Source organism: Dreissena polymorpha, chromosome 1 (genome assembly GCF_020536995.1).
Source record: "Dreissena polymorpha isolate Duluth1 chromosome 1, UMN_Dpol_1.0, whole genome shotgun sequence".
Classification (NCBI taxonomy): domain Eukaryota; kingdom Metazoa; phylum Mollusca; class Bivalvia; order Myida; family Dreissenidae; genus Dreissena; species Dreissena polymorpha.
The window spans coordinates 50,431,125-50,445,757 of record NC_068355.1 but is presented as its reverse complement, the minus strand read 5'-3'; the positions used below and the strand labels follow the sequence as shown (position 1 = coordinate 50,445,757).

Sequence of the window (14,633 nt, the reverse complement as noted above, 5' to 3'; positions counted from 1 at the left end):
TATATTAAGTGGCTATGTTCAATATTGAATAATTATCTCCCTTTAAAGCTTTTTACTTCCCTTAAATCTGTATTTTTTACCGTAGACCGTAAAGGATGACCTTAACCTTTTACAACAATGTGTTTGTCAGAAACACAATTCCGCCTACTGCCCCGCTTTGATTTATTTAACAAAAATACATACGTGGGCAGGTCAGATAACTATGTCCATTTAAAGCTTATTACTTCCCTTGACTTTGTTTTTTCGACCCTAGACCTTAAAGGATGATGTTCACCTTGAAATTTTACCACTCAAAATGTGCAGCTCCATGAGATACACATGCATGCCAAATATCAAGTTGCTATCTTCAATATTTAACAAGAGGGCCAAGATGGCCCTAGTTCGCTCACCTGAGAGGAGTCGGTTCATTCAATCTTTACCAAACGTCATACCTGACCTAGATATTGTCCAGACAAACATCCTGGTCAAGTTTCATCATTATTGAACCAAAACTCTGGCATATGGAGTGTTTTTGTTTTTGTAAGATTTGACCTGGTGACCTATATTTTGAGATGACCCCCCCTTACCAAACATCAAACTATGCTTACAAAAATAAATATTATGACCAAGATTCATAAAATCTGAAACAAAATTGTAACCTCTAAAGTGTTTACAAGGATTTTGTATAATATAATGAAAATTTGGACATTCTAAGGGCAATAGTTATGGCATTAATTATGTGATATATATAACACCAGAGTGTTCACAAGCTCTTTTTTTACAATGTTATTCATTTTCGAACTCAACTCTCATATCAAGGAAACAAATGTTCTGACCAAATTTCATGAAAATTGGGCCAAAAATGTGACTTCTAGAGTGTTCACATATGTTTTAACTATATACATATATAGAAAAATGCACCGCCCACTGGCGGCCATGTTTTTTCACCGATCTGGACCATTTTCGAACTCGTCCGAGATATCAACAAAACCAATCTTTTGACAAACTTTCATGATGATTGGGCAAAAATTGTGACTTCTAAGAGTGTTAACAAGGTTACTCTATAGCCAAATTAGGAAAACTGCCCCCCCCCCCCCCCTTCAGCCATGTTATTCAACTGACCGGAACCATTTTCAAACTCAACTCTCATATCAAGGAAACAAATGTTCTGACCAAATTTCATGAAAATTGGGCAAAAAATGTGACTTCTAGAGTGTTCACATGTTTTCACAATATACATATAAAGAAAAATGCCCCGCCCACTGGCGGCCATGTTTTTTCACCGATCTGGACCATTTTCGAACTCATTCGAGATATCAATAAAACCAATGTTTTGACCAACTTTCATGATGATTGGGCAAAAATTGTGACTTCTAGAGTGTTTACAAGGTTTCTCTATAGCCAAATAAGGAAAACTGCCCCGCCCACTGGCGGCCATGTTTTTCAACGGACCGGAACCATTTTCAAACTCAACTCTCATATCAAGGAAACAAATGTTCTGACCAAATTTCATGAAAATTGGGCCAAAAATGTGACTTGTAGAGTGTTCACATGTTTTCACTAAATACATATAGAGAAAAATGCCCTGCCCACTGGCGGCCATGTTTTTTACCGATCTGGACCATTTTCGAACTTGTCCGAGATATCATTAAAACCAATCTTTTGACCAACTTTCATGATGATTGGGCAAAAATTGTGACTTCTAGAGTGTTTACAAGGTTTCTCTATAGCCAAATTAGGAAAACTGCCCCGCCCACTGGCGGCCATGTTTTTTAACGGACCGGAACCACTTTTGAACTCTACCAACATATCATTAAGGCAAACATTTTGACAAAGTTACATGAAGATTGGGCATTAAATGTGACTTCTACAGTGTTTACAAGGTTTTTCTTTTTTTTGACCTAGTTTTTGTCCCAGCATAACCCAGTTTCGAACTTGATCAAGATATCATTGGGACAAATCTTCTGACCAAGTTTCATGAAGATAGGACATGAAATGTGGCCTCTAGAGTGTTTACAAACCAAATGTGGACGAAGGACGGATGAAAGACGTACAAAGACCCGTCACAAAAGCTCAACTGAGCAATCAGGTGCGCTAAAAAGTTATGACCAATGTTAAGGTTTTAGCACGACGCCTACAGCGGACAGCGAGCTTGCTATGACAATAGCTCGGGTTTTCTCCGAAAACAGCCGAGTTAAAAATGAATGAAGAATCCATATGGACAAGATAAGACAGTCGGGTATGGGTTATAGGTAGGTATGTACAGAAGGACAAGAAGGAAAAGGAGGAATAATGTTTCTAATTTTTAATGTAGGTTGATAAAAATTGCACATGCACTCATTCCATATCATAAGGAAGAATGCAAGTTTGAATGTTGTACATAAAAAAGTGAAGAAGACAGAAAGACATATAAATGGACAGACAGATGTTCATGCAGCTCCCATTAGAAACAAGATGTGTTTGTGAAACACAATGTCCCCCTATATGACGTTTGACCTTGAAGGATGACCTTGACCCTTCACCACTCAAAATGTGCAGCTCTATGAGATACACATGCATGTCAAATATAAAATTGCTAGCTTCAATATTGCAGAAGTTACATTACATGAGCAATTTTGACCCACATATTTAACCTAGAAGGATGACCTTGACCTTTCACCAATCAAAATGTGCAGCTCCATGAGATACACATGCATGCCAAATATCAAGTTGCTATCTTCAATATTGCAAAAGTATTCATAAAATAAGCGATTTGGGCCACATATATTTGACCTCTGACCTTGAAGGATGACCTTGACCTTTCACCACTCAAAATGTGCAGCTCCATAAGTTACACATGCATGCCAAATATCAAGTTGCTATCTTCAATATTGCAAAAGTATTCATAAAATAAGTGATTTGGGCCACATATATTTGACCTCTGACCTTGAAGGATGACCTTGACCTTTCACCACTCAAAATGTGCAGCTCCATGAGATACACATGCATGCCAAATATCAAGTTGCTATCTTCAATATTGCAAATGTATTTATAAAATGAGCGATTTTGGCCACATATATTTGACCTCTGACCTTGAAGGATGACCTTGACCTTTCACCACTCAAAATGTGCAGCTCCATGAGATACACATGCATGCCAAATATCAAGTTGCTATATTCAATATAGCAAAAGTTATTGCAAAATAGTAAAGTTCAGAAGGACAGACTGTCTGACAGCTATATGCAACCCTACTGGGGACATAAAAAAATGATCTAGACTTTAAATTTGAGCATGAAGTCATGCATTCACAATAACAATTCCAAATGTTTATGTGTAACAAAATGTAAAAAACAGACTTTATTTTTATGCATGTTCTATGCATGCCACATTGCAGCTTTCTTATTGATATGAAATCCCAAGAGGTAACAACCATCACAGCTGAGGGTAGTTTTTTTTTTTACTGCAACCAAAACAGGAATTGATAAATAATTTTAAAGAATTTAATTTAAGAAAGACAAGAATTTGACAAAAAATGGAGTATAAAAAACATTTGGGTGAACCTACTATCAATATAATTTTTTTTTCTGTGACAAAGACAGACCTTTGTGTACGCACTGGAGACAACAGACTGGTGTCTCTGTCTCTATCAAACTGCATATTCTGCAGACTAGTGCTGGATCTGGGCATGTTGAGCAGTCCCACAATGCCCCTGTTCTGCACACTTCCTGTCATGTCGGCAGGTACCTGCAGTAACCTAGCAACCAACCGTGACCCAGTCGACAAATTCTTTAGTCCTGATCTGCAGATGAGCCCCCTATCTTTTCTCTCCTTGTTTTTAAGTCGGTCTGCAACATATACATGTAGCATAAAAATATGGTCTTGTAAAAGGAGGTTTTGACAATTTGGCCAAAAGATCACATGCTAAATTTAAAACTAATCTGAACTCGGAAGCCAAATTTTAACTCTAAAGAGACTTAATGTTTTTTTAAATTACCAGTAAGGTTAAAATTGAGTATGTTTGAATACCCGATACACTATCAAAATATCAAAGTAACTGCCTTAATCTTGCTTATGGTTTTTCTATGTATAAACTTATTGCAAAATTACAATAAATCTATTCATTATTTAACACTGGATATTACAAGATAACATATTCAGGCCTTCAGCATTTTCAAAATGTTAATAAGTACTTAAATATCAAAAATGTCAACTACAAGATTTTGCTTATATACAGTCTACTCCTGTTATCTCTAAGTCGGCAGGAACAATAAAAAATATCGAGATAACGAGAGTTTGAGATATCCGATAGGCCTTTTCAAAGAATAAATAGACGAAAATTTATCTTTTTTATCTTTTTTTACATCTTAATACCTGCTAAGTGGTCTTACTAAAGCTGTCACTGTGTGGCATAATACTCTCTACTACTCTATCTATGAGCTGATATATACGCGTTTTTACGAGGCACAATTAAATTTGCTATTTAAATGCTTAAAATGACGTTAAAAGTGTTAAAGAAATGCACGAACACATGCGGTTGTCATTTTTCTTAACTGTCGAGTAAACATCCGGTAATGTTGCTATTTTAAGTTATGATGCAATTGACATCCAATCAAGACGAGGGTTTTACATCAACATGCGTAAATCACGTTCCGGAATACTGAACTGAACATGTACATTTTGCAGTTTAAAATGCAAAGTTTGATTATTAGTACAGGATAAAATAAAAAGGGACAAAATTGTCACAAAACCAGGTTTTCAATTTGAAAAAAAAAGTCTGATAAAGGGAGACAACTCAAACTGAACTGATTGTTCATAGTTACCACCTTGTTTAAAAATAAATTTATTGTTAGTTGAGGCGACCTTGACCTTGGAGATATTGACGTAATTCTTTCGTGCGACACACCGTATAATGATGGGGAACAAATGAGCCAAATGATTTTAAAATCTGACAATGAATGACATAGTTATGGCCCGGACAAGCTCATTTATGGCCATTTTTGACCTTTGAACTCAAAGTGTGACCTTGACCTTGGAGATAGACGTTATTCTTTCACGCGACACACCGTCAATTGATGGTGAACAAATGTGCCAAATGATTATAAAATCTCTCAATGAACGACCAAGTTATGGCCCGGACAAGCTTGTGCCATCCACCCGCCCGCCGACATTCGCCAATCTGATACCCAGTTTTTTCCTTCGGAAAACATGGTTAAAAATGAAAAGCCATTCTGAGTCTTATCTTTATTAGCATTATATTAATTCTGATCAATTGTCATGCAATAACAGAGCAGCACATAGACATGGGCGATCATTTAAATCCAAACTGTTTCAACTTGCACTGCAAAAATATAACTCAATGCATTTTGGAATTTTGTTTGTAAAAAGAATTAGTTGTTCAGGCTTAGTTTTAATTGCAGTTAAAGTGATAATTAAAGTGACAGGCCGTACTCAAGTGTTAATGGCTAACAATAGTACAGACGTGTGGTCATTGATGCAATTAACGGATCAATTATCTGCTGTATAGTATCGGGAGCAGCCAGGCGAAGCGGGACAGTGAAGTATCAAAGAAAAAAATTCTCACCTTTGCCAACACTGAGATAGTAATTCGCACTTCGAGATAAACCACAGTAAATACATGTAAAATCTGGACTCAGGACACATTTTCATATCGATATATCAAATTATTCGACATAACAAAAATAAAGATATGCAATGTTTATTAATATAGATAAAGAAGGAAAAAAGTTGGCACATTGAGCTGACTTCGACATATCGAGAATATCAAGATATAGAATGTCGAGATAATGAGAGTAGACTGTATGTCAATACAGGTAAATCTTGTCTAAGCAAAAAAAATCATACAATAAATGGGGTATTTACTTTTATTATTGTCATGAGACCCAATGTCGTGATCACCTGATGCACCAACAACATGGCTTCTACTCTCAGTAACTGGTGACTTTTTGACAGGGGACACCTCTGCAGACAAGAATGTTTGCTTGGACGGAAAAGCAGGTCCCTTGCCTTTGGGAAATTCGTGGCTTTTCAGTACGCTTTGTTCAACAAGAATTCGTCTGCATTTGGGGCTAGAGATGAATGCCTGTCCATTAACACATAAAACAGGTGTTAAAGAACAGAATGCTAAATATTTATACAGTGGTCAAGTTGAATTGTTAGTTAAGACTAAGATACATCCTCAAAACTTTAGGATAATAACAACAAATGTTTGTCAGAAACACAATGCCCCCTAATGCGCCGCTTTAAAGCCATATATTTTACCTTTGACCTTGAAGTATGACCTTGACCTTTTACCACTCAAAATGTGCAGCTCCATGAGATACACATGCATGCCAAATATCAAGTTGTTATCTTCAATATTGCAAAAGTAATGACCAAGGTTAAAGTTTTGTGACACATACAATGACAGACAGACAGACACATACAATGACAGACAGACAAACAATGACAGACAGACAGACAGACAGGCTTACTTAAACATCTGTTTAAGTCAATTAACAAGAAGAATTGCCATACAAATATGCCAGACAGAAAACTGTGCCAGATTACAAGACTCCTAAGATAATCTGACAAGGCATTAGCAATTTTCATTTTATTTTAATACTTTTATGAATGAAAACGAATAAATAAAAATAAAAATCGCTTCATGAATGTTGTAATTTAATTAAATTATTTCAATAATATGCTTTCTTTATTGACAATTTGCTTAAAACAGTGCTGGTGGCATCATTAAGGGCATTATTAATAAGATACATATTTGATAGATCAATAACAACATTAACTGTTTGAGAATTTAATGGAAAGTGATAATCTTGATAACAATTGACATTTCCTAACTCAATTTTGGTGAGAAATCAATCATCCGAATGGATCAACATAATATCAAGCAGACCAAACTCTTACATCGTGTTTGTTATCATAGGGACCCGGCACAGTGTTGGTATTGCATAAAAAACATTTCTAGAAAAAAATCATATGTGATACCCGGTATGTAATATATAGTTTTTTATGCAATCCCAACACTGTGCTGGGTCCCTACGTTTCTTATCACAAGTTAAAAAATCTTAATCTACGATAATCATCCCCGGTCCCAAGTAAACTTGTCGCCCCTTAAACAAGACAATTGCGCCTAATATCAAAACACACCCTTGATTGTAACAACAAAGGTACTTGTTTATTGCTTGATTACAATTATTAATGATATCTTATTAATTTTAGTCCTAAACCAGCATGGCATGTTGTTTAAGGCAGGCAACAGGGTTAATTGGCAGTATGTAGAACTCTAGAAATGAATTTGGTATAGTTCAAGCGCTTTTTTTTAAGTTTTAGGTAAATCTTCACTCGAAAATGTAACTGGGGACCCGTATTGAGCAATCTAGTCTTAGACTCAAGAATAAAAATCATACAACGAACCAAGAGAACTTACTTTAAAGTTTGAGCATATGAATGCTATTTCTAATGCATATATTAAAAACAAATTGGTCTAAAAGAAGATTGATGTACTAACATGGATTGAATGCAAAGTTTGACTCAACAGATTGTTAGAGAACATAACAGTTCCAAGAATATTCTTCAATCTTAGCCACAGTCAAAGCATTGGTTGGTTCATACTGGCCCAGTAACCAACATTCAGTAGGTTAACTGGTTAACCTGTTGCATCCCTAGTATCAAAACATATGCCTTAAAAACAGACAAAGATAAAATTACCTCTATTTAAAAACAAGAGCACCGCATAACGGGTGCCACGCTCTGCTGCGGGTGCAGTTTTGAATAAATAAAAGCTTGTCAGAATTTTTTTTTTTTTTAGAGGTCACAGTGACCTTGACCTTTGACCTAGTGCTAGTGACCCGAAAATGGGTATGGCGTGTAGAACTAATCGAGGTGCATCTACATATGAAGTTATAAAGTTGTAGGTGGAAGCACTTTGATTTTAGAACCAATGTAAAGGTTTTAGCACGACGCCGGAGGATGGCTGACGGCGGACAACTCGCTGACTATGAAAATACCTCGGGTTTTCTCCGAAAACAGCCGAGCTAAAAAATGAGTAAATTATAGTTTGAACAAGTGTCATTTTGATAATAGAGCATTTTGCTATGAGCGAAAAAACCCATAACATTAAGCGCAGTGATCATGGATATGTGTAAGAAACTAGCTGTTAAAGAGTTACACAAGGTCCAATATAGGTTGACATTTTGCATAAATTATTAGAGGACAAAAAGTATTTCAATAAATCGGAAAGATAAAAAACTATTTTGGGAAGTTCTTTACTTGGCCTTTGACCTCAAAGCATGACCTTGACCAAAACAATAGCCATCTTCTTCTTGTTCATGACACCCAGCCTCATTAAGGTGAATGCACCAGGAGTTCAAAGAAGTTTCCAGACTTATTGAGGTATAATAACCAGGGATAATATTTTCCCGCAACATCAATCGGTCCGGATATAAATGGGGAAAAGTATCCGAAAATGTGTATCCGAAATCATGAGAAATTACGTTAAAATATATACCATTGATTTTGCCATTCATGAAGGTGGTATAATACATGTACAAGTAAAGTTCCCTTAGGCATTTTTTTTAAACGGAACGAGTTTTCTCAAATGATTTTATCATTTGGTATTTCATTGTTGTTTGGTGTGCTGTTTTATCAGACTTTTTTCATCGTTGTCAATATTATTTATCTGTGTAAGTCTATACCGATGTTTTAAATTGTTGTCTACTCGAAAATATCTTACAAACATGCACTGAACCAAACAAATGTATGTGCGTATGTTGGCTACTGACAACAACAAACCAAATAATTAAGAAATAATTTGTTGTCAAATAACCCACGTCCGATAGTTAGGATGCTTAGGGATTTAATCACGAGAGGGAAGTATTTGAAACCACGCATCTAATTTTCCGGTCGTGAGTTATTCAACAACAAAGTATAAAGAACACGAATTATTTCGATTCTAACACGGTTTTACTAAAGATTTATTCAATGTATATTATTTTTCTTTTGTACTATTTTATGTGAAGTTCCGCCCATAAAAATAACTTTCGGCTGTTCTGTCGATCAGATCCGCGACTTTCATTCACCGGATTATTACGCTGGTGGAAAATGTATCAGCATGTTTTTCTAAGTTACAGCGCCTGCATTCCGACGCGTCTTTTTGGATGCGTCTTGAATCCGCTGTTCACAACTTTTTAATTCTTGGTCTGACCTGCAATAAACTGGTCCAGCCCGGTTTAGATACTGCAGCGAATGGTTTATCACACCTAATCGAGATAAGAATGTCATTAGGGTGTGTTAGCATGTACACTGTGTAATCGATTTCATGACATGGGAATTTTAATAGCAAACAGAATCGGACCGACTGTTTGGGATTTTCAATCTGTCTTTCATGACCCCAATCAGTCTAGGACTGACAAAACTTAAAAAAATATGATCCCTGATAATTACTATCACCTTTCAATGAAAAAAAAGATGCATTATCCAACAATTTAGTTTAAATCATTGGATGTTAGACATAAAACAATTTGCTGCAGTAATCTGTTTCTCTAATGGTCAATTTCAAATATTGAAAAGTAAGACCATCTACACCAAGTGTACCGGTACTTGTTAGTTTGTGCATCACCTGTGAAGAGGCTGGTGTAGCCTGCAGGCTGGTCAGCTGACCCTCCAGCTCCCGGCATCTCACACTCAGCTCCCGCCCTTCCTGATCCTTGAACTGCAGCTGGGTCTGAAGTCTGCCCAGCTCTGTCTATAAAACAAAGGGTTTAACACGCAATATAACTTGAATCTTTTTTAAGTTTTCCACATTATGTCAGTCACCGCTTCCACTAGCTTTTGACAGTTGGAAGTCCTGACTTACAAGCCTTTTATTTTGGAAATCCCAGGCCTAAAATCTGGACGTCCCACTTTTACTTCTTTTATTTTCAGTTTTTTTTTATGTGCACGTTGTACATATTAGTTGCCTGATTTCAAAATTGTTAAAATACAACAAAAGAAAAGGATTATATTAAATTTCTATACTTTAACAATTAATAAAACCATTACAATGTTACACATTATAATAAATATTAATTGTTGGTGTAAGGTAACCTTATATTGATTTAGTTTACTATTTCATTTAACAGAGCCAAAAAAACCACATTTTTATGAAAGTATTTTCTATTAAAGAATTTTAAAGGATTCTTAAAAATTACATGCCATAATCGACCACGGTATATATACATGTTCCAACGCCTGATAATTCAGTAATCTATCAGTAATCTATATGTCTAATTTCAAAAGGAAAATCTGGCCTTTCTTTACCATAAATGAATTAAAGAGTTTCATAAACACAAACGCTTGCAAAATTACGGAAGTACATTTATAAAATAAATTTGTTACATGCATTTACTAAAAACCACATTGTGAGCACCTTGGTCACTGTTCATATACATAATAGCCCCCAATCAACTAGAAAGCCTAAATGTAGATTGAATGCAACATGTACAAATTATTTTCTGAAATTCTGCAAAAAGTGAAAGTGAATAAAAACCTGCGATCTGTCAGTAAACTTAACCAATTTAATAATCAACACGTCCTCATTTCAAGTTAACATACTTGTTACCTTGTTCTATTTAGAAGTATAATTTCCCAACATGTTTCATGGACAACATCAAGACAATATTGGTTTTAAGATAGCCACTTAATTACTCATGCAAACAACCTCTGTCATTCAAACATGTGCAAAACCTATACTGTTCACAGGAAGCACTGGCTGGTTGGATATCACTCACTGATAAATGGAATTGTAGGCTGATTTTGACAAATTAATATTGGCCACTTGCTCGACAGACAGTACACCATGTAGCTGGAGGGCAGAATGAACTTAATTTTGATACAGTACTATAAATGACCCGACTACTTTTCCTGCAGAGAATTGGTCTTCTTGTGTACTGGATAACAGAGCACATACTGATAATTGAATGTCCAAGGGACTTTCACAGTTTAAAAAATGGATGTACGATTTTTTTATTTTTGGGCGTTATTTACAACTGACATCCCTTTCCCAATCAAGACTGCTCCATACCTGTAAGTATTTGCAGCTAATATATTACTATCCATTCCAAATGAAGCCTGCTCCATACAGTCTACTCTTGATATCTCGATTTTCTCGATATGTCGAAGTAAGCTCAATGTCCAAACTTTTTTCCTTCTTTATCTATATTAATAAATATCGCATATCTCAATTTTCGTTATAACGAATAATAAGATATCTTGATATAAAAATTTGCCCCGAGTCCCTATTTTACATGTATTAACTGTGGTTTATCTCAAAGTGCCAATAACTGTCCCAGTGTTGGCAAAGGTCAGTAATATTTTCTTTGATACTTCGCCGTCCCGCTTCACCCGGCTGCTACTGATACTGTGCCGTTGATAATTGATCCATTAATTGCATCAATGACCACACGTGTGTAATGTTGTTAGCCATTAACACTTGAGTAAGGCCTGTCACTTTAACTGTCACGTTAACTGCAATTAAAACACAGCCTCCCGAAAGGCTGAAAGACTAATCGTTTTTACAAACAACATTCCAAAGTGCATTTTGTTATCTTTTTGAGTATATAAACCGTCGCAAATTTGCAGAATATTGTTCTATCTTTGAACTTCAACGGTCATTATCATGGCTAACTTGAAAATCTTATCGATTGAACTTTGCATTTCAAACTACAAAATGTACATGCACAGATCAGTATTCCGGAACGTGATTTACGCATGTTCAGATGGAAAACCCGGGTCTTGATTTGATGCCAATAGCATCATAACTTTAAATAGCAACATTACATGATGTTTACTTGACGGTTTAGATAAATGATAACCGCATGTGTTCATGCAATTCTGTAACACGTAAAACGTCATTTTTAGAATTTAAATAGCAAATTTCATCGTGCCTGGTGAAAACGTGAATATATCAGGTAATAGATAGGGTAGTAGAGAGTATTATGCCAGTGGTAACTGCTGTTGTTAGACCACTTAGCAGGTATCAAGATGTTAAAAACAAAGTAAATTTCCGTCTCATTTTTTCTTTGAGAACGCCTTATCCGATATCTCGAACTCTCGTTATCTCGATATTCTTTCTTGTTCCCGCCGACTTCGAGTCAACGAGAGTAGACTGTACCTGTAAGCGTTTGCAGCTCATACACTATTGTCCATTCCCAATGAAGCCTGATCAATACCTGCAAGTGTTTGCAGCTAATATATTATTGTCCATTCCCAATGAAGCCTGCTTCATACCTGCAGGTGTTTCTCCTTCTCCGTCTGCTGCTGGTTCTGCTGGTGGATGGAGCTTATTTTGTCTCTCTTCAGTCCGTCCAGCTCGCAGTCCTTGGTCTTCATGTTGTCCCTCAGCAGCTGTATCATCCCCTCCTTGAGCAACATCTCCTCCTTCTGACGCTCCAGCTTAAATTCAAGTTATTCATGTGTGCAAAGTGTCCTCCAAGTCAGCACAGGCTAATCAAGGATGACACTTTCTGTTTGCATGGAATTTTATGTTTAGAAAAAGGTCTTTTCTACACCGAAATCCAGTTGAAGCGGAAAGTGTCGTCCCTGATTAGCCTGTTTAGACTGCACAAGCTTTTCTTTAGTGACACTTTACACACATGCATTATGCCCAGTTTTCCTAGAACAAGCTTCTGTAATGATTTCTCAAATTAATGTTTTACCTTGAATTGTGGCAAAGGACATGGTTCTTGTGTAGGTCACTCTGACTTGGCATATGCCTGTAAATTCAGCCAAGTAATGAAAAATATCCGAGTTAAGCTCAAGACAATGTTTTAACTATAGCTTCAAATGTATCCTTGTCCCAAGGGCATGGGTCGTGTGAGTGGCAATCGGTCAAACATTAGCTGTCATTTTTGCAACAATGTTTAGAAATACATACATGCTAGACAGAGCAATGCAAAGGGCAAAGTTTTACACAATTATTTCTTATACTTCACAGTTGACCTTGAACTTTGACCAACCTGAAGCTAGTGTATGGCATTCTGTCTCACTATGCTAATATCTTCAAGTTCTTGAAAATTATTTGAAAATTGTCAAGCTGGAATTCAGACCTAGATACCTGGTTTTATATTTTTCTACACCAAACTTTGTCAAATGAATGAAAACTGCAACTTTAAACTTATTATTAATCCAAATCTTACTATTCAATTTCATTTTAATTGCCTTCTTTAAGGAATATTTGGCCTCTACATAGATATTCCACTTAGAAATTTATCAATCATAAGATATGTTATCTTGATCGTTATTATTTTCTCCCAGCTGAGTTAACAATTGTCTTTCCAAATGTTTCACTGCATAATTGTATTGATTACTAATAATAAGGGACGGCTTATGGTGACCACAAAGAATGCTGGTACGAAGGGATAAAATACACAGAATTGTGAGCGTGTTTGTGTGTGTGTGTGGGGGGGGGGACAATAACAAAAGCTTGAAAATGAACTTCACATTTGGTCTTTAAAGATTATAAACTTTTGACATTACATCATCTACAAAACCCTATACATAAAAACTTTAGTACCTGTAGCTGCAAGGCTGCAATCTGCTGCTTGAACCTGCTCAACTCTGCAGTGGTTCCCTGTGTGGCTGGCTGCAGGTTACCAGGCACATCTGGGGACTCGAAGCTCAGTCTGTGGACCAGGGCACCAGACTGCTGTTGCCCAGGCAACGAATCCAAAGAAGAACCTTGAAATGTGCAAAAGTTATGTAGAGGTCTACTTGGTGTCTGTGTGGTCTCAGACAAAAGCTTGTATCTAACATTATACTGTGGATTTATTTAATTTTGTTTACCGGTACATATAATTTCCTAGGTTTGTGCCATCAAGCATAGTAATTTGATCTAAAATTTGCAGACCTTTGCCATTGTATGATATAAGCCTTGGCATGTAAATGTTAACCAAACATTCGATTATGTTGTAACAGATCAATGAAAATAAGTGTTTGAAGGGTAAAACTGGTAATACAGTAAGTGCAGGGATGGAAATTAGTGCTTGCTCGTGAGCCAGTAGATTTTGGCCTGGGCAATTCAAATTCAAAAGTTGGTTGTCCCAGTCAGGCAACTGCTTCTCAGTGGTAATCACACATTAATGAAAGGCCTTGTTAACCCTTTACCACTTAGATACGCATTTTCATGCATAAGTAATCCCTTAGAAAGTTATATTTAATTGAAGACCTTTTTTACTATATTCAAGTTTTAAAGGCTTCATTTTCAATCCTTAGTTACTGATGAGAAGCAAACAGCATAAACCTGAACAGACTGTGAGTTACTCGCAGGCTATTCTGGTTTAATGCTGGTTGCAAAAGCCATTTTCACTTTGCTTCTTATAAGGGAAAGGCTAAAGGCATTAAATGGTTTGGTTTTCTTTAGGTCGGAAGAAATCATAAATATCCAAGAGTACCTTTGTATCTTTGTGCTTAAAATTACTGTAACATTGAACTATTCATGTATTCATATATTCATATATTTTATTTCCATAACACATGTGCTGCATTGGCTGCAAGCACAGTTTTCTAAATATTCTAAAGATTTGAAAACTTTTCAAAGGAACATTCCGGGAACACTTCTGCCAAGTTTGGTTGAAATCTGCAGGGTTTTCACACAAAAGGACAGTGAGTCTGTGACATGAGTA

At 36.2% G+C, this 14,633-nt stretch overlaps 1 protein-coding gene across 1 annotated transcript in view; it reads right to left on the bottom strand.

Annotated features, from left to right (window-relative positions):
- The window catches only part of LOC127879777 (uncharacterized), a 53,844-nt gene that overhangs the window by 27,343 nt on the left and 11,868 nt on the right, over positions 1 to 14,633 (bottom strand). The window contains exons 6-10 of the mRNA XM_052426835.1: positions 13,526 to 13,689; positions 12,241 to 12,405; positions 9,593 to 9,718; positions 5,839 to 6,058; positions 3,560 to 3,803 (exon numbers count right to left, since the gene is read on the bottom strand). Of these exons, the coding sequence (XP_052282795.1) occupies positions 3,560 to 3,803; positions 5,839 to 6,058; positions 9,593 to 9,718; positions 12,241 to 12,405; positions 13,526 to 13,689 (919 nt within the window). The remainder of the gene's footprint in view (positions 1 to 3,559; positions 3,804 to 5,838; positions 6,059 to 9,592; positions 9,719 to 12,240; positions 12,406 to 13,525; positions 13,690 to 14,633) is intronic.